The following is a 20,893-nucleotide window of genomic DNA, read 5'->3' on the forward strand; positions in this document are numbered from 1 at the left end:
CCAAGCAATTATCTACATTAGACATAGTGTCTCCCTATTACTAGCACTTCATTCAGTGAAAGGATTACATAGTGCGTTGCTGTTGTACCACTAGCAGGATGTAATATCCAGCTGGCACTCTGTATTGGGTGTATGCCAGATATGCAAAAGGAAGATGCTGCTGTAGTGTAAATTGCTTAGTGCTGTTGAGCATAACTGATGGCAGATGTTAACCAGATTCGCAATAGCTTTTAATGTTAGGAAAAAGCATTTTTGCTATGGCAGTTTACTTCTAATTGCCCCAAAATTAAAATACTTTTTTTTTTTTTTAATATAAGGTAATGAATCTGATCAGCTTTCATGTACTTAAGTACATTATTTTGGAAATGGTAAATGTGAAAAATCTTTGTTCTAGGGAAAATTTTTCATTTAAAATATACATGCTCTCTAGATGTAAGAATTTTGCCTTCTAAACTAGAACATCAGAAGACCTCACCTCTTAATACTGGCACTGGACACAGTTATAATGAATTTTCTTAAGAGGTTTCAGTGTTAATGGCAACTGGAGAAGGACTTACTATTGATTAATCTCAATATTGCCCAGTCTAGTGTATTATATAACTGAAACAGTATCCTTTCTACTCCTGTTTCTGTAAAATAATTTAATCTAGCTAAGTGATGATACTGAGTACAGTGCATTCAGTCCTTCCTGGTAATTTTTTTTAATGTTATTTTCAGACCTGCTTTCTGTGTGTGAAAGATTTAAAGAAATAAATCAAAAAGGGGTGGAAGTTACTCTGGAAACAAATTTAGCATTGGTAAATTTCTGACTGTAGTTCTTTAAACAGTCACGCTTGGATTTGATGCAAGGCTTTATATCAAAGTGTTTCTTTAGCAAAACTAAGTTATGATGATTTGCTGTACCTTTAGTCTGTAAATTAATTTACTCAAACTGGAACAGTAGGGGTTTCTTGTTGATACCAAAAGATATAAAGATTGATGGTGAACAAATATAGTCTTTAAAATGTCAACTACTCATTTTTTAACATTAACCTTTTTCTCAGCTCCCAAAGGAACTGTCTTCTGAAGCATTTGACAAGACTATTTTAAGAGCACTAAATCAGGGTTTTCAGAAGAGGGAAGAACGAAGGCATGCTGATCTTGAGCCAATAATCAGGTAAATATTTTAATATTTTAGCACATAACCTAAAATGCATCACCTGAAAAGTGACTGAATTAAGCTGGATGATGTTTAGGGACAGTGGAAATTCTGCTGTCTAAATGCAGCTTGTAATGAAAATGGGAAGGCAGTGATGAAATAGATACCCTTAAAGTTTTGGGTTTTTTTAACCTTTAAATTGAGACTTCTTAAAATTTAATGGATTATGCCTTTAGAAGTAATCATGGAATTATGAAATATTTTTCCTGAGCAGCATTATATAGCAACGATTGGCAGTGAGGGTTTTAGTTCTGTTAGACAAGGGTATATTTAGAAGTATTAGAAACAGTAACTCAAAGCACATATGTTCTAATTTTATGACAGGATAGAGAGACATAACAGAATTTGGAAAAGAATAAACAGTAATAGTGAAGCATGTATATAAAATTAAATGTAGCTCACACATTTGTAAGAAAATGGCCCATACCTCATAACCGACAATCTGGCAATGAGGGTGCTTGCTGGGATGTGGGACGTGTTGGTCAAACCCTGTAACTCAGAACAGCAATATGAATTTGGGTGGGCCTCCCTATTCTTTTTGTTTGTTACAGGTATCTTGTTACATTTGTTCTTTCCTGTCAGGGTTTTTCAACCTTGGTCAAAACAAATTATTCATCAGGTTAGGTAGTGTCTCTTGATCTAGGGTAATTGTTGAAGAATCAGACACCGCTTTTCAAGCTCCTACTCAGAATATACTGCAAGTCCAAGCATGTTGAATCTTTGGGTTTTGTCTTCATAGCTTAGCTATAGAAGATACAGAGCTGTTGTGTGCCTCAGCCTCTCCCTTCCCAATTTTCTTTTATTTTGATCTGTAATATTATTTGTCTATCTTTATTGGCTTGATTGTCAAGCCAAAAACTAAATCCATGCAAACAATTTTTGGCTAATAAGCATTTTGGTTTTAAATTAATAAACGTGTTAAATAGAGGTTGACTGAAGAGAACATACCTGTAATACAGAAGAGTTTTGAAGCCTCACTGCACAGTAATTACAAACCCAAGAGATTGAGTTTGAGGGTAACCTTTAAACATACCCAACCATGTTAAAGTATGGAACTATAATTATAATTTGCAAGCTAAGATGTGACTATACTGGAATGTTACGTGAATAATCTTGTGATAATAACATTACTGTATACAAATCTAGTTTTCTTACAGTATCAGTTTAGCATAAATATATGTTTATTTGGGGGTCTTAAGTATGTGCCCAGTTGCCAAAAATTGCTCTCCCCTTCCCCACCTCCAAAAAATAGAACTAGAGTAGTGCTTCCTGACAAGCAATAACTGAAAACTTGGTGTGGGATGTGAAAACCATTCATTCTTGGCCTGTTTTCATATCTGAAGCTAATAGAAGTTGTCGCTGTCCTCCTGGGAACAGACTCAAACCAGTGCAGAGCAGTGTTGAGAATCACACTCTTTACTTTTAGTGATAATTATGAAATACTGACTTTTAGGTGAATTCAACTTTGTATTTAACCAAGTGTATTTAAGTGTATTGAAGGAACAGGTACATTGTTTTGGGAAATTAAATGTTAAAAATATCAAGTCCAGTGCTTTTTTGACTCCAGACTCCTCTTTGATTAAATGTTACAGGTGGCTAAAATGTTTGAATTGGGATGGCTCAAAAGCACATACCTTTTTAATTGAAAAAGATAATCATACCAGTTTCTTGTACTGGCTGTACTCCAACCTTACACTAGTACTGAACAACAAAGCTCAAAAAGTAACATTTAAAATTGTTTATGCTTAACATGCAAGTTCAAATGTTTGGTCATCTTAAGAACTGCTTCCTTTGCTCTTAAATGGTATTGTATTCTTCCTATGGAGTATTACTTAGAGTTTAACAAACTCTCACTTAAATTTCAGGCAGCTATTTTCAAATACATCGCAAGCTTTTCTGCAGAATCAGAGAGTATACAACTTCTTCCAATCAATTTCATCAGAATCCTTGCACACTCACAGTAAGAAATATCCTAATACTGTTTTATATAACAAAAGTCTATAAAACACTCTTCTTCCTGTCGTGCCTAATTATGTTTTTATAATTATTTGTTCACTGGTCATATTTGAACTCTGCCAATGAATAGTCGCTTCAGCGTGTACTTGTGCTTTCGACAGTGGGAACATGCTATGTAGCATCAGCTTGTCGTCTTTTCTTTCTTTCTTCTCCTCTGTACCATCATGCTGTTAAAATAGGTAATTATGAATTGAGTATGTGCAACAGTTTGGGACTTTTTCCTTTTAAGAAATCTTAAACTTTGGAACAAAAAGCCTGAGCTGACCCAAAAAATCCCATCTGTTTTTTATTTGGTTTCTTTTGGAGATGAAGAGTTTGTCTTGATATTTAAACTAAGATTCATTTGGGGTATATAGTACATAAATAGTGGGATAATCCTAATTTCAGAACGTACAGAATCTTGTTCAGAGCATTTGCATTGCAGAGATTTCCTTGGAGGACCTCTTACCTGCTTGTGTATTAAAAATTGTACAACAATACAGCTTCTCTGTGTGGATGCCTTAGGATGCGGTCTTTGTTTCTGTTGAATTTTTTTTGCTTTCAGTGCGTGTTATACACCATGACGGTTAAAGCACTGACTGTGAGGCCATTGCCTCAGAACTTGCAGTAGACCTTTGTGAGGAATTGAATAAGTTAGAATTTTCAAACAGACTGCTCATATGTGCTCTGAAGAAAATAGAAGCATTGATGGCTGGCTTTAATTTGAAATGATGGGTATGATCTGTGACAGAAATCTATTCTTTCCATGATCAGATAGAGGCCTTGTGATTGGAATAGAAACTTTAGGTCGTTTTGTGATATTTTTTTTTTTTTTCAATAACACTTATAACATTCTTATATGACAGTTTCCTGAAAAAGTTACGCTAGTGAGGTCCAGGATGGTTGTGAAACTGGCTGGGATTTACTGCTGTGAAAATTCTGACAACTTTGTTGTAATGAAAGGCACCATGGGGAGGAAGGAGTTTCCGAAGTCCAGAAAGATTCATGTTAATGATAGGCACACTGCACAGGGTGTGCATATTTTGGTCTACAGACTAAATCTAGGTGGGAAAAACTTGGAAATGCATTGTTATACATTATTATAACTTGAAACAATCTGAAAAAGAATCAGTGCTGGATTCCACCACAATAGACTTGACTGGGTTAGTGCAGGGCAGAAATGATCTGCAGGATAAGTAGATTAGAAGGGTAAAATGAACAACTGTCATTCTGCAGGAAGTCTTACAGATTATAATGTGATTGTAAATGGGACATAATTTGTATAATAATAAATAATGGGTTACATGAAAGTTCATGAAGATTTGTCAGGTCTACAATGCATGACAGATAGGATGAAGAACTTAATTGTTTAGCAGAGAGGAGGAAAAACTCCAATGGGAGATGACTTAAGTCTTGAAATACCAAAGAGTCATAATGTAAAGAGGATGATCTGTTCTCTCTGATGGATAAGACAGAAAGAACTGGGCTTAACTTGTTATGAGGAAGATTAGGACCAGGATCAGGCAAGAATCTGGTGATTACCAGACAAGTCCAAAGCAGTGAGACAGGTCTGAGGTCAAGGCAGAAAAACAAGTCAGTAGGTCAGGGTTAAGAATAGGATCAGCAAGGTACCTGGCCAGGCACAGGCATGGCTGCAGTGCACCCCAAGCAAGGGCCCGAGCTCAAATGTGGCTCCCAAGCCACAGGATGGAAGCCCCGGATGAGGCTTCTGTCAGTACTTTCTCCGGCAGTCTCACCCAAAATTGCAAAACTGCACAGTATCAGATCGGATCTCGAGCACAGGCAGAGGAAGAGGTTGCAAAGCCCGCCTGTTGGTGTGGTTCAGGGCCCTGACATTGAGTTAGATATTAAGAAAAAGTTTTGTGAAGACAAGTAGTGCAATAAACCTAAGCATAGTTGTTTTTCTTTTGAGAAGAGGGACGGGATGACTGTCTCAGATAGAAAAAACACAGAGGCCACCTGTAGTGAGCTAGGTTTCTTGTTTGGGATTCCTGAAATCCTGGTAATACTTTCAATTGGACATTAGCTCATGGTGGCATATTTTGAATGTGATGACAGTGTTGGGGGCAAGTGTATCTTTAAGAAAAATCTCTGCATAGTTCTCAAATGGTTGTGCAGAATTAATTGGCAGACAGAGCAGTTGGGGTTTAAATTAGCCTTCAGTCACTGTTTAGAGTTGGGGATAAAAATGTCTCTTCATGGAAATACAAAAATATTCAGTCTTTCTGAAGGGTTTTGTTTCAATAAAACCTAAGTGGAAATAAATTCTATGTTCAGTGATGGGTCTCTATACCTTAAATAGTAGTTGGGATCTTACACTAAATAACATACTCAGTAAGCGTAATTATGCTGCCATGGTTCCGTTAAGGAGGAAGCCAATTTGCTCCCTCCCTGATTCATAATGTCAGTTATTTTAGACACTTTTTCAGTCTGGAGTAGACTTTTGATTCCATCAGACTTTGTTAGAGCATTATCTCTGGGGGCTTAGTATGTTCAATGCAGATGATGTTCAGAAGGATCTTCCTATTCACATTTCAATCTCCTAAGCAGCAGCTTTCAGATGCTTTTACCTGCACTAACTTGGAACTTTTTGAGAGGGAAAGAGTAGACTCCTAAAGGCAGATTTGTTACCAAACTTAGTCCTTTTTTAGAGCATGGCAGTGGTATTTTTGCAACAAAACTATAAATGTTATTGCCACTTCTATTTCCATCCATGCAAAAACTGTGTGTGAGGACTGTGTTAAGGGCACTAGAAGACTTTAGCTTTGGTCTCTTTTGGCAGGTGAATCGTTTGACAATGGAGGAGTGTAACTTGTTGTAGCAGAATTCTAGTAACTACCACTGATCTCCTCCTATTTCCTGCTTCAGATTATAAAAAAAGTCTGAAGTACAGGATAATAGGGATATTTCTAATACTATAATCACAATTCCAACCTTTTGAAATTGCACCATAGCTTTAAAATTGTTTTGCACACTCTTTTCTTCAAAACAAAAGTACCTTCAGAGAGCCTTTACTCTTGGAGATGGCCTGCTTTGAAGGAGACAATGTTCAAATTATTGTCACACACAAACCAGTAAGTTCAGTCTTCCATTTCCCTAGCTTCCAGTTTAGTGCAAGCATTCAGGAACTGTCTAGTTGTTCAAGATCTATAAAGTTACTACGTGAACTTTATTCTCTGCAGGTAACTTACAACCCTCTTTGAAGACGGTTAAGGCACCAGAACACTTCAAGGAGGACAGTTCAGAAGCTTCAAGTCAGGAGGAAGGTAGTTGTGTACTCAAAGGTGGTTCTTCTCTGAGAAATTTTACCACACTCAGTTCTGGAAATCATAGAGTTGACTGATTTCTTCATTGGTACAGAGCTGGGAGATTTGAATGAAATCTGCTTTGTAAATGAAGAATTTTTGTATAATTTCAGCAGTTTCTTTAGGAGGTTGCTGCGTAATCCAAGGAGTGGGAGTGTTCATAGACAGCTCAGAGGCAGAAGTTCACAGCTGAGCTGAGCAACCAGGAAGATATACCTTACGATTTACTTGAGCCAAGATTGTTTGTAGCTTTTAATGTCTTTAGGTATTCTTCAGTTACCAGGGTAAAAAAACTGAGTGCAGCATTTCAAGGGTTGCAGGCAGTTTTGCATTAAATGTGCCAAATTTGGCTAGTTTTTAGTTTTACACAGAAAGGATGTTGAAGTTTTCTTAACCTATGCTGCTTTTATACTCTGAACTGTTAATAAGGACTGTTAAGGACTGTAGGGAGTATCGATTACAGTCTGAAAGCTGGTGTTTTCCAGATACCTCAAAAACAGTTCACGTGGAAGCAGCAGCCTAGTGGCTGGTCAGTCATTTAATTCTGAAAGGCATGGCAAACCAATTTTCCATTGTTTTCAGTAGTGAACAAGTATAAGCTTCTGGTAGGTGGAAAGGATGAGAAATGGGACTGATAAGTGAAAATGAACCACTGAACGCTTACACTAGCTTTCATGGAATGACACCACTGTTACCTTGTTATGCATTAATAAGTTGTTTGCGGTCCATCCTGTGTGCCATCAGTAATCCACATACACAGTTCAGACAGCTTTGTCCTATTTAAAAATATCATTACCGTATTATTCTTTGGAGTTTGGAATGCAGCAAGTACATTTACCATATATTTGGAAATTTTGCAAATATTGGTTTATATACTAGTCTTTTAAAAAAATAAATCTGTTCACCTGATGAAACTGAAAATGCGTTTCAGAACACCGATTTTGCTGTTTCAGTGAAGTGCTATCAGAAGTTTAAATATTGTAATTTTTAAAAATTTTTTAAATCATAATTTGGACTTCTGTGTAGCACTGAGAGGAGTTCAGGCAGAATGATATCTACCAAGAAGGCTAAGATCATCAACAGTTGAAATTAAGAGGAGTTGGTTTTGTTAAAATTTAACAGTTGCCTTAAAGAAAGGGGTAGACCATGTCTCTGAAGTTCTTGTTTCTTATTTGAGGCAGTATCTCGTTTTATGTCCAGTGTAATTTGTGAAGCTTTACTTGCAGGGTGAATTTTGAGGTTCAGAATGCAATATTTCTTTGTAAGACTTGTGACATGGTTTTGAGATAAATTTTAGCAATTCAGAAAAAATTACAAAATTCTGTACTCTTCTAGCTGAATCCTTTCTTCTCTCTCCATCCTTTCATACTCCGTGATACTTAGTAACACGTTCAATCCTTATGTTTAAATATAGAGGTGAGCAAACATGAACAGTTGTTATAGTTCCTATTTTTCTGTTTCATTCTTCTGTGAAATGGAGGGTAAAGAGTCTTGATTATACCGTCTGTACAAACTGATCTGTCTTCTATGCGACACCTGTTAATTTCAGCACTGTAAATTAAGCCTAGCCTATTTAACAGAAATGTCTTCTGCTAAGTGTCTGGTCATGATGGAAAGATGAATTTGTTGGATTGATCTAAAAGAGGAAGTAGGAATTGCTATTGAAATTATGCTTTGGTGTTTTTTTTTCCAGATGTAATGCAACACGCAGCAGTTCACAAGAAACATAATGGAAAAAGTCCTGTTGCCAAGTAGGTACTAGGAGTGTAATGTGACCATGCTACATTACCTGGAATTACAGTTATTAGAATACAAACATAGCACAAAACAATGTTAGTGGTTTGTTTCTGTTTTGTCTTTTAACCCTCCTACTTACTCTAAACTTATATTTCTTCAAGAAGAGAATGTCATCTTGACAAAATCTCTGTTTATACCAGTGGATATACAGCCTACTATAAAGTCATAAGAGCGTGATCCGAACTTACTAGCACATAGTTAGTAATGAAAAAAAAAAGTCTTTTTCTTATTGATTGTATAATAAAGTATACTAAAGCTGACTGTAGTTTAAGATCTGTCCCTCAGGTAGGAAAGACAGGGGCAGGCCTTTCCACAAACTTCTGTGATAGAAACTCCTTTTGCTAGCTATTATTTTCTGTTTGTTTAAGAAGGGAAAATGTGTTTATTACCTGACTGCTAGAGGTCTGTTAATCTTCTCCTGTTGGCGTTATGTGCCATTTATGGATTCTAAAGAAATAGCACTGAATGAAACTTTTCTCTTTTAAATATGTATAAAATTGTCAAGAGAGTTCATCTCAAATAGCATTGGTACATTTCAGGAAAATTTGTATGCTACATCTGTCTACCTTTTGTTTTTATTCAGTATGGCAGCCTTTGTTTTGAACAAAAGGTTCAAAAATTTACCGGTTGGAATGAGATTGGACATCTGAAATAAAAAATTTAATAATATCACAGCTTAGATGAAATGACTGCAGATTTGGCAGTGAATTCGCTTAACTGTATTCGGCTGAAGTTTCTAAAGTGACCTTGCTTATGACCCTGCAGTCATGGGCTCCTGTCTGTATTTTGAGACCACCTTGGGTTCTCACCATTTTCTTAAACTATTTTTTTAATATTCTATTGTACATCTTTTAAGTAGTTTGAGCACTTATTTCTAGAGTTATCTGGTATCTAGCTACTGAAACTTCAGTATGTCTCGTGCTTTGGAGTGAGCTAGATTTCTGCCATCATGAGAACTGAGTAACATTTCATATTGCAGTAACCGTCATGGTGCAGCTTTGCCAGCAGTCCTGAATTAAAAGTCAGTTCCAATTATCAGCATTTGATAAGAATTTAAAAGTGTTAACTTTTTTGTTTGTTTGTTTTTAGCATCTAGTCAGGAGTAGGGTGTAGTTTTGAACAATAGATGAGAAGTTTATAGGTCCACGTGCCCTGCTGACTCTGCCAGAGCCCTGACTGTTTTTCTAGCAGTCTTTGTTGACCGGTGCTCTCAGACTTAGTTAAATATTGCTTCTGAGTGGCTGCTGTTAGGGGAAGCTGCAGTATAAGCGTTATAAGGTCCAGGGTAAATGTCAAATGCAGCTCCCCTTTCCCAGCACTACTCAAAACTAGCAGTCCTGGTTTCCCAGCACTACACAAAACTAGCAATCCTGAAGGTAAAAATATAAAGCAAGATGACCATTTTGAAATTCAAACACAGCTGCAGTATGATCTTCTTTTCTTAAATGTCTCGTGAAGTAGGCATTACAAAGTAACTCCAGTTTTGTCATTAATGATAAGAAAGAAAGAAGATGAATTCAGAATACATTTCTATCTGGAAAATTTCCCCACGTCTGGTATGAAAAAAGCAAACAAAAAGACTTTGTGTGCTGAAATATCCATGGAAACTCTTCTCAAGTACAGTTTTCTACAAATTCTGTTGTTCTGAATTTTGCTTCAAATTATAGTAGACAAATGGAAAAGGGAACTTCAATTATGTTCATAATATTAGTGTAACTTTAGAGCACAAGAACTCCTGTAATTTACGTCTTTTAAATGTCTTGAGAATTTCTAGAGTTTTCTGAAAGCAAAATATGACAGCTTCCCAACATGATGCAATAATATGTATGTTGGTCGGAAAAGCCTGCAAGTTTCTTCACCTCAGCATAACTGGTTTGTTTGTTTGGGTTTTTTTTAGCAGCACTAGCAGTGCAAAATGTTCTTCACTGGATAGCCTTAACATACAGCACTCTGAGCAAAATGGGGTAATGGACTGGAGAAGAAAAAGCTGTATTGTCCAGCAGCACCCAGAGCACTGTACAAACCTACTTGACCAGGTGTGTTGCTGTTTTCTCTTTAAAGCAATGTTCTAAGACATTTGAGAAGACTCTCCACTACACGTGATCAGATTTAGCTTTAAAAGATGACGAGCCTTGCTAAAATTCTGTAAATAAGTCTCAAAGTTCAAGTTGCTACTGATCTCTCTTGATTAGAAACCCCCTCATAATTACTTACTAATGCCTCATAAAGTTGCATGTTTTGTTTATGAATTTGTAAATAAAATTTCCCAATAGGATATAAGTAATCAGAAAAGTCTAGTGTTCATTTGTAATCATACACTTTACTGTTATTGTAATATACTGTCATCAGAGAATTTTAGAACACCTGATTTCTAATGGGGAACTTCTATGTTATTGCAAGGAACAAACTACAAAGCTGTATTACTAACCAAACCGTATTAATACTGCAGTAGGGATAACAGGTTAAACATATTCTATCTTACCTACATTATCGAAGTAACTTAAGTATTAATATTTATTGAGAGAAGTTAATAGCTAGGTACATATGCACTTTTTGTGAGATTTGTTTCTCTTCAGTGGTCAATTTTGGTGTGAGTATAGTTGAGAAGAATAATAATTTACAAATAAAATCATCTACTGAAATTGGGGGAGGGAAGGTTGCTCACTGCTTACATCTGAAAAACCTTGAAGGCTAGAACTGAGTAATACTACTCTTACTCTGCACGGAGTATTTGGCTATTATTATGTGGGGAATAGCAAGCCAAACAAAAACAGTTTCCTTATTTAACGAAGCAGGGTGATGAATTGAGATTTGCTTCTTAAGATTAAATGGTAGACTGCATCAAAGCTTGAAATATTGCAAGCTCGAGGCAAGAAAAAAATTAATACACTAAAGCAGAGGAAAAGCGACTTTCTATTTAAAGAATATCCAAATACAGCATATTTGGATGGAAATTACTGCTGAGTTTTCATAAATATTACTCCTTTGCCAAATATGAGATATTACTAGTAGCTAGTAATAGTATACTTCAAGAATTATGCAGATGCTATATTTTTTCTCATGTGCTTCCAGGTTGTATTCTAGAGTTTAGTTTTGCAGCAACCTTTAGTTTAAGGCTGGGTACCTGCTTTGTCTCTATGTAAAAATAATTTGCCACATGTCCTTCCCATCCTCCAACCATCAAATAATTCCATTTAAATAAATAAATTCTGTAGCCCCTCAAACCTTCTGATTAGCCTTTTAGTGGGTATGTGATGAAACACATTTGTTTTTATCCTTGAGAGGAAAGACAGCATGCAAACAAAAATTTCATTGATTTCTTCAGAATATTTGCAAGTATGTATTTGCTGAGTGTTTTGCTGATAATAGCGTAAGTGCAAGATAAGATGCATTATTCTGAAGGCCTGGATGCACCGTACAAGTAGTTGTGTATGGTAATAGCACCTGTGAGTGCACTAGTCTTGGGCTCACAGACCTATCAGTCTAGAAGGGTTATTTTGTTGAGTTTCGTGATAAAAATTCTGTTGTTTGACTGGCATCTTTGTATTTTCTGTCTAGCATACAACGGAAAAACGAAGTCTGTCTACAGTAAGCAAGAAGAAAGGCAAGCCACAGCTGGAAAAGTAGGTTTCCAATGTAACCAGTAATCCAGAAAGGAAGTGTAATGCATTCAGTCTGATAAACAGAGTCTACAATCAATTTTGTGCTTTGTCTTGCTATTGTGGAGCAAGATACGGCATAGTGTAAAGCCATTCTACGAAAAAATCCTTATTTTATCTTCTGAAAAGAAGTAACGTGAAAAATAGAATATAATTAAATGCCTTCGTTTCTCAAAATATCCGTTGTCATTTAGCAAAAAGATGAAGGAGCAGAAGTAGGCTCTTTACCAATACTGAATTGCCTTTTTTCCCATTATTTTTATTTGAAAGTTAAAAGGTTTAAAGCTGTCCAGAAAACACTGAAAATCAAATAAGGATTGACAGCAACCTTTAACGTTATGCAGTGGGTGGTAACTTGCTGAAATGTTTTATTGAACTTAATTTGCATATCAAAGGGCTTCAGAACTTCCTGTGGGCTACACAATCCTGTACTGTGAGAAGTGAAAACATTTTCACCCTTATCTAACATTCTGCCTACTTCCAAATTGACTTCTGTCACTTTGTTACTCTGTAGCCAGATGCTTTTATACTAGTCTGGTATACAGCTGCATTTTGTGCATTAGCTTTCACAGACAACTTTAGCATCAGCTGCAGTGTTTCTTTTTTTTGTGTGTTTTCTTTTTTAGATCTTTATCCACAGTGTTTATTAACACCATTTGCAGTTTAGTTCCTGGTATATTGCACTAGCAGCCTTTACTGATTCGTTTATTGTCTACTTTTGTTGTTATATCTATTAAATATACATTTCTGGCCTGAGTCACTGCCTTTGTTTACAGTGGCATTATAAATTCATTTATGGTTGGTTATTTGGGCCCATACATTTGGAAAAAAAACTATGAAAATTATTTACACAGGGAGAAAGCAAAGAAAACTGACTGCCGGTTGAATAACAGGACTAATGGTGTTAGAGTTGCAGCATCACAGCACATCCGCACAGGTACAGCAAAAGGTAAGATGTTTTTTCACAAGCTGTAAGAAACAGAATTTCCAGCTTTGCTGATTTATTCATTGTTCTGCAGTGAAGGGGAAATCACAAGTCTGAAATCTGGTTTGGTGCAAGTCAGCGTGTTGGCTGTCTAGTCTGTGTTTTGACTGGCTGTGTTGAACATGCTAGACTCCAGTCTTCTGTATGCAGTTGGCTTAGGGTATGTCTCTTTTCATGTATAACTGGAAAAATCCTAGTGAAGTCTCTATAAGTTGTCTTATGTGGAATAGTAGTTGCAGAAACTTGGCTACTTTATATGAAATTTAGCAGTCTGAGTGTGCGGAGTCCAGCATCTCATCATTAGCATTCTTGTTGCAGCTCCCTAGTTTCTTCAGCTGTTGTGGAGTGACACATGATGAACCTGTATAAAAACCCTCTGGTGCAAACCATTGATGGTCGTGGTGTGTAAACCAAGTGACTGCTGAGCTACAGCATAGAACTGTGTATGCTACCCTAACAGCATTTTCAGCTCTGGGTAATCTAGCCAAATCTAGTGTCTAGGCCAAGACTTGTGTACATCAGTCAATTATAAGACAAAATGATATTTGTGTTCCTCTAGTAAATTGAGTCTCCAAGCTTTATGACAAATTTCTGAAGGGCTACATTACCCATTGACTTTGCCATCTTGAATTTTTCTAGGATCACAGTATCAGTTGTGGCCTTGCCTCTCTTATACTTGGTTCTCGTGACAGAAAGTTGACAAAGAATTTTCCTTTTTCTACACCACCTGGTTGGCATAAGTGTTGAAAGGACTCTTACAGAGTGCCTTGTCTTGCTTCCACTCAGGGTACGAGTCTTGATTAAGCTTTCATTCTTCTAACCACTTCTCACCATTGAGAGTTCCAGGAAGGTCCCATTATTGTAACGTGTTTTATGGGCAGTTTTTGTTACCTTCTAAAAACCATATTTGACTAAAACTTTAAGAATTCACAGTTCACAAACCTAGCGAAAGCAGGACAATTTTAGAAAGTTATAGCTAAGGTCTGTACAAGTAGAAAATGTGCTCTACAGGACAGCTTTGCCACATACGCTTCTGATTGATTACTGTTCTTGCTGTCAGGCAAAACACACTGAGGTTTTATGAACTGATGATAACTTTAAGAGGTGGTACAAAGTTGAATAGGGAATGCTTTGCATTAGGAGTTCTGTCTGCTCACTACCTACTGCTCTACAGATGCGAAAATGCCTGTCTGATACTACTGGCTAGTTAAAGCCTCTTCAAGGACAAACTGCAACCCACAGAGACTAGAAGCAATTAAGTCCTGCTCAGAGATGAGCTTTCTAGCTGTATGTTTGTGTACAAACTTCAAAATGTCTTTTGAGATACCCCTATTGGAGACATAGTCCAAAGAAAAAAATTTCATGTTGCAGTCTGAATCTCTGCCTAGCTTTATATATCCAGGCTTGGTTTGAAATGCTCTATTTTGAGTCAGTACCTCTTAACTGCATCATGTTTTCTTCTATTTTTCCCCTCCCTATTTTTAGCTTTTCTGAGTCATCAGTTACACTTGTAAATTTCAAGAGTTGATACTTTGTGACTAGCACTCTTGCTTTCAGTGATGTGAGGTTGACACTGCTGCTCCAGGGTTATATTAGGTCTTCAAAACACTTCTTAAAATAATTTGACCAGTTAAGGTTTAATGCAGGAAATTATTTCAAGAATTGAAGCATTAAGGCAGCTTTTTGATGACTTATCCCAACCTGTTATACTGGCAATAGCAATAATAAAATAATAATTTATTAGAACTAATAAAATAAATAATAGTGTTCTAATTTTTGTCCTGGAGTTTTGCCAACTAAGGTATTGGGGGTTGGTGTTTCCTTGCAGCTAGTGCCTGGCAAACGTTCTGAGAGAGGACGCATCTGTCTTGCTCCTTCACCTCTGAGGCTGAACTTGAAAGCCAGAGCATACTAGCTACCTACTGGAATTCAATCCAGGATCTAAACCCTCCCTGAAAGCTGGTTTCCAGCAAATTAGTTTCCCATGATCTCATTTGGAATTTAGAAAACAATTTTACACTTTTCTAGTTCACCTCTTAACAAAACCCGTTTAAAGGAAAAGTTTGCGTAAAGCCTGTTCCGGAAGAGTTAACTGTGAAAAGGTGTGTTATTTCGATATTGCCTGCTGAGTTAGCTTTCTGCCTTTGCTGGTATGACCAAGGGGTATTGCACCTCTCTGAAGCGAAACGTTTGGTCGCTACCATTCAGAGGAAATTATTATTGTAGTACAATTTGGTATAAGCATCACCAAATCTATTAATGAAGATCATTCTTTTCACTACTTTGCCTAAGTAGGAATTTTCAGTGTCATCAACTTTAACACCAAGGATTCAGTCATCACAAATTCAGGGACACGACCAGTCCTGACTGCTGGGAGTGGGAATGTTAGGAATAACGGGGACAGATACAATTAAGTGGGAACAAACAAAAATCTGAACTAGCGTGAGATGTGACCAACCCAAAATAACCTCACTTCCATATACTGAGATTAAAAATAAAAATGCCAATTTTTATTTTTAGATCTGAATTTGGACGCTGGATCTGGTCATGATACATGTGGAGAAACGTCATCTGAAAGTTACAGTTCTCCTTCTAGTCCGCGACATGATGGGAGGGAAAGCTTTGATAGTGAAGAAGAAAAAGACAGAGGTTGTATTTATGGAGAGCGTGCATGAATTCCTAGACTAATCTCTTTCTTGTATTAATTTTTATTAGTTTCTCAGTTTTATTAGCAGCTTTTATTTCTGTACTAGCCATAGAACACGTTTTGCTCTGTGGGTTTTGTGACTGGACGGTTTGAAGGCTTCTAGCAAATAGCAGAACTGTTTTAAATACCATTGAGTTTTAGATTACTACATACATGTAGTAGTTTTCTGACCACGGTGGCCTAGAGCAATTTCAGCAGTACAGCAATGGGAAAAGCTTTGGCATGAAAAAGGGACTGGTTTTATATTGAATTATGTGTGGCATGTCTGAGAGGTCCTTCTTTTTGTATTGACAGTTTAATTTGTCGCTCCTTCCAAATTTGAGTAAGCTGTGTTAATGTCTTCCTAGGTAGATGCAAATTCCTAATTCAGTCTATGTCCTACTCTTCGCATTTGCAGATATGCAGAAGTCCAAGGCACAGTAGCTAGTTGGGCAGTTTGATACAGGCAAGTCATAGAGGTTGACCTAGCTTGATTTGGATGAATGAAAATAATCTCAAAGTTATTATGATTTGGGAAGACATACCTGTCATTTGCATTATCAAACTTAGGAAGTTTTATATGGGTAAATGAAATGAGTCCAGGGCATGACCCTATTGTTTCAGATTTGTTCTTCTGACTGACAAATGCTTTTGTCTCCACAGATACAGACAGCAATTCTGAGGACTCTGGGAATCAAAATACAACCAGGTTTACAGGCTACAGTGCTGTCAGTTCATCAAATATGAACAAGTCATCTGCTCAGATTTCTTCAGTGAACAATGAAAACGGAAGCCTTCCAGAAGATCCTTTGAATGCAAAGTTTCAACATATTTCCTTCATGCCTGCCTTACACTGTGTGATGCACAGCGCTGCCCAAAAGCCTGAAGCAGTTGTCCCGCCACCCATATCTGCAGATGGTAAAACGATGGGAATGCTTGTTACCACGCCTGTTGCTGTCTCGCCAGTGAGAGAGTCTGCAAATTCACCTCCTGGTGGAATGGGCCCAGTGACCTCTGGTGAACCTGAGAAACGCCTTGAGCTGATGGCTTCCCCTTTGCCGGTCCCATCCACTTTCCTTCCACATTCTGTCCAGCCTGGTAGCCCTGCTTTGCATTTGGCAATACATAGATTGAAAATGCCCTCTCCACAGGGATCATCGGAAAGTTGCACAGTTAATGGACCGCAGCAGCCGACAGGAAACTTGAGTATTGGATCACCAAATACTGCCTTTATCCCAGTCCACAATCCAGGTAGTTTCCCAGGATCCCCAGTTCCTACTACAGATCCCATCACAAAACCTGCATCCCAGGTGGTAGGACTGAATCAAATGGTGCCTCACATTGAGGGAAACCCAGGAGCAATCCCTCAGCCTACCAATCTAAAGGTAGTTCTTCCAGCAGCTGGTCTCTCCACAGCAGCACCACCACCTCCACCAGCTTCATACGCTTTGCCAGGCAGTCCTCATGCTACCAGTGTGTTGCCCAACCAGAATACAAACGTGCTAAACACTGTAGCTACTTCCTCTCCACCTCAGTCAGCTGGTTTAGGTGTTGGTCAGGTCCAGTCCACTGTTCCTCCTGCAATACCTACACATACGCCAGGCCCTGCCCCCAGCCCGAGCCCTGCTTTAACACACAGCACTGCACAGAGTGACAGCACATCCTACATAAACGCTGTTGGAAATAATAACACTAATGGGACAATGTTACCTCCGCAGCAGTTGGGATCTGGTCCTTGCGGTTCTTGCGGACGTAGGTGTAGCTGTGGGACCAATGGAAGCCTTCAGATTAATAGCTATTTTTATCATAACCCACTTCATGGACAAGTCTACAGAGTTCCATCTTTCTTCACTCTGCCATCCCTTTGCAATGGCAGCTACCTCAATCAAGCACATCAAAGCAATGGAACACAACTTCCTTTCTTCCTGCATCAGTCTCCATATGCAAACGGGCTTATGCATGACCCAGTGATGGGGAGCCAAGCCAACTATGGTATGCAGCAGATGGCAGGATTTGGGAGGTTCTATCCTGTATATCCAGCACCTAACGTAGTTGCCAACACAAATGGGTCGGGACCCAAGAAGAATGGGAACGTTTCATGTTACAATTGTGGTGTAAGTGGACACTATGCGCAGGACTGTAAGCAGTCATCCATGGAGGCCAGTCAACAAGGTAATCATGATAACTCCCAGCGGACTTGCTTTTGAGTTTAGCAGTTTCTCTTTACCTTTCTGAATGTGCTGTTTCTGGTCTTGCAGAAAGGTGTGCGTGCGTGTGTTTGTTTTGTGTAAATGGTTGTGCACTAGTGACCTGCTCTAAAACTGCAAAGTATCTTATCTCTGCCTGAAAATTCTGTAGAACAGTGCAAGGGAACTGGGTTCACAGCGTGAAGTTGAAAATGGGAATGATTCGGAGCTGGGAAGTCAAACTATATCAGTCCTAAATTGTCATTCTTTTTTCACTGATGTGGTTTTGGCATTATGTTGAGACTTGCATGTTGTTTCAATTTTTCCATTCCCATTCAGTGTTTTTTCGGAGAGAATCTATTGGCAAAAAGTGAACGATACCAATTACTGTCTTTGATACAAAGTTGGATTCTTAAAACGTGAGGATTTAGAAAAAGACCAACAGACTGGCCATTTGATAAATGAACTTTTCTAAGGCTTACCTTTGCACAAACAGCCATCCTTCTGTGCCCCATCATGCAATAGAGGAATGAAACATGCTTTAACTTTTCAGACAAGTTGGAGCAAAAACGCGGAAGCCAATTGGAACTGAAAATCAAAGGAATGGCTTCAGTCTCATACGCCGTTTCTCTCTCCATCCAGAAGAATTGGGAAAATGCAGTGTTTGCATAGAGCATAAACTATGTTTGATTCTTGGCCTGTGCCCATTCTGACTTTACTTGTTTGGTCAGATTGGAACAGAAAAGACAAACCTTGATGGGGGTCGTCTTTTCTTTGCATTTTTCCAGTAGAGGTAAAGTCTCCTGCATCTACAATCTGTATCTTTTTTAAACTTAACAGTTTTAGCAAGCAAATGAAATTAAATAGTATAAAATCTTAGGACTACTTTAAAAGGACTGGAGGATGATAGTGCCTTTTGAAGAGCATGTCCATTTTGATACCTTGTAGTGGTTTTGTGATCCATTTTAATTGTGAGCAGTGACTTAGTAGTTCTCTTTCCTGTTTTAGGCACTTACAGACTGAGATACGCACCTCCCCCTCCCCCTTCCAATGATACCTTGGATTCTGCAGACTGAAACAAGTAAACATTGCCTACTTAAACTGAAGCTTGGGAAATTGGGGGAAGGTGTGTGTGTGGGGGCGGGGGGGTTGGTCTTGTGTTTTGGGACATTCCCCGTTCTATATTCTTTTGGAATTTTTCATTGCTTTTGCACCTCTGTTCCATTCAAAAGAAGAAAGCTGAGTCCCTGGTCTCCTCCTGGTTCTACAAAAGGCTTGCGTAATGCATGTAATTCAAACACACAGCCAAACAATCAAAAGAGCATTCGAACCATGCTTTTGCACTGAAGACTTGAGACATGTGCAATGTTTACTGCATTTTTTTCTAAAAAAAAAAAAAAAAAAAAGTCCTCTGACCTCTGACATCACTGGTGGAGCAGCCATATGGTGAAAGAAGAAACTTGGTCATGTTCCCCACCACAATCTTCTTCCCTCCCTCCCTGTTATCCTTATGCTGCTGTTTTGTTTTCTTTCCTTGTTTGTCCACGTGGATTCGTTGGACTTGCATGAGTGTTTAGCAGTTCATACAGACCCTGCCCGTACTCTAAATTAATGCTCATGAATTGAGGGGACATGTTCAAAAGTCCTGTTAGGAGAGTCCAAAGGAACACACAATGCTGTATGTGTACTATATCTGATAATAATACATATACACAGCTCTTGAGTCCCAAATAAATGAAAATACATAGAGCAGGAAGGAGCTGAAACTGTGTGGACTGGAACAGATTTAGAGAAATGAACGAGCTTAAATTGATGGATTTTTCTTCCATTGTAGCTTTTTAGCCTGTATGTTCAGCAACAAAGGTGAAAAAAAAATGGTATGAATGTTGTACTCAGTGTGTTTGCATTTGTAATGAAAGTTGACAGCATTTTTTCCTTTTTTAAAGCTATTCTACATTGTGTCAACACAGAATGAACATTACTTGATTGAGTATTTTTTCCTAAACTATTACAGTGTTGCATTGTACTTAGAATGTAAATGTTTTATTTCAAACTGAACAAAAGCTATGGTTTTCTACAAAATAGTCAGGTATTAGTATTAGAACCTGTCTACCAAATAGCAAAGTCACTATTTTATAACGATTTACCACTATGCGTAATTACGGTATAATGTGAAAGACTGAAATGAGTGTTAAGATGGTATTAATCATGTCAGTATCATGAGTAAGTAAGTTTAATGCTGCTGTATTTTTTATTTTATTTTTAAAAGCCAATATATGTACTAAATTGCTTCCAGGTAATATTTGATTTCCTAAAGTGCACTGAGGTTATCTGGAAGATGAGTGTATTTTTTGACTGCTGCATTCAACACCGATGAACAACTACCACTGTATATCCATAAGGTTTGGCATTCCTCACAGTTCATGGCAGAAACGTTTTTTCTTAAAATCAGACCTGGTGTCCAGTAGAGGGATGAAATAAAATCAATCTTTGGTTCAGTCGTATAATAAATTGCTAAACAAACAAAAAACTTGAAGAAAAAAAAAAAAAGCTTGATTACTACATTTCTTCATAGGTAGCATTTATATTTATAGCACCAGTGTACATTTTGAAACTTTTTTCTTGGAGGGGGGGAATGGGGAGGGAGGTAGATGAAAGCTTTAATTTAAAAAAAAAGTTTAAGTAGTAAATGAAAATTATTTTGATTAAAATTTTTATTTGATCTGGGTATTTTTGGACCACTTGAAATGAATGAACTGCGTTTGAGTTGAAGTGAGGGTGTTAAACCACCAATGGACTTGTATTGTGAATTACCTGCCAGTTGTACTTTATGGAACTTATTTTATGATTTAAAATACTGTACTGTAAATAGGAGGTATGTTACCTTCTCTTTATTTGTATGTTTACCATATACTTTGATATTTGAAATGTACTGGAAAGGTCACTTATATTTCTAGAAGAGATTGGATTTTATGCAACCTTTTTCCTTGAATTAACAGCAATAAAAAAAAGAAAAAAAAAAAAAGTACCTGTGTGCAAGTACTGTCCTTTGTCACTGAGA

The 20,893-nt window shown here is 37.6% G+C and overlaps 1 protein-coding gene across 1 annotated transcript in view; it reads left to right on the forward strand.

The window, feature by feature from the left end:
- The window catches only part of ZCCHC2 (zinc finger CCHC-type containing 2), a 42,851-nt gene extending 22,505 nt beyond the window's left edge, over positions 1-20,346 (forward strand). Inside the window, exons 5-14 of the mRNA XM_074146621.1 lie at positions 1,044-1,156; positions 3,064-3,158; positions 6,397-6,480; positions 8,213-8,270; positions 10,214-10,352; positions 11,875-11,939; positions 12,830-12,924; positions 15,481-15,609; positions 16,310-17,818; positions 18,841-20,346. Coding sequence (XP_074002722.1) covers positions 1,044-1,156; positions 3,064-3,158; positions 6,397-6,480; positions 8,213-8,270; positions 10,214-10,352; positions 11,875-11,939; positions 12,830-12,924; positions 15,481-15,609; positions 16,310-17,818; positions 18,841-18,908 — 2,355 coding nt within the window. The 3' untranslated portion in view covers positions 18,909-20,346. The remainder of the gene's footprint in view (positions 1-1,043; positions 1,157-3,063; positions 3,159-6,396; positions 6,481-8,212; positions 8,271-10,213; positions 10,353-11,874; positions 11,940-12,829; positions 12,925-15,480; positions 15,610-16,309; positions 17,819-18,840) is intronic.
- Positions 20,347-20,893: the final 547 nt, after the last annotated feature.

The sequence above is a fragment of the Numenius arquata genome, chromosome 4 (genome assembly GCF_964106895.1).
Source record: "Numenius arquata chromosome 4, bNumArq3.hap1.1, whole genome shotgun sequence".
Classification (NCBI taxonomy): domain Eukaryota; kingdom Metazoa; phylum Chordata; class Aves; order Charadriiformes; family Scolopacidae; genus Numenius; species Numenius arquata.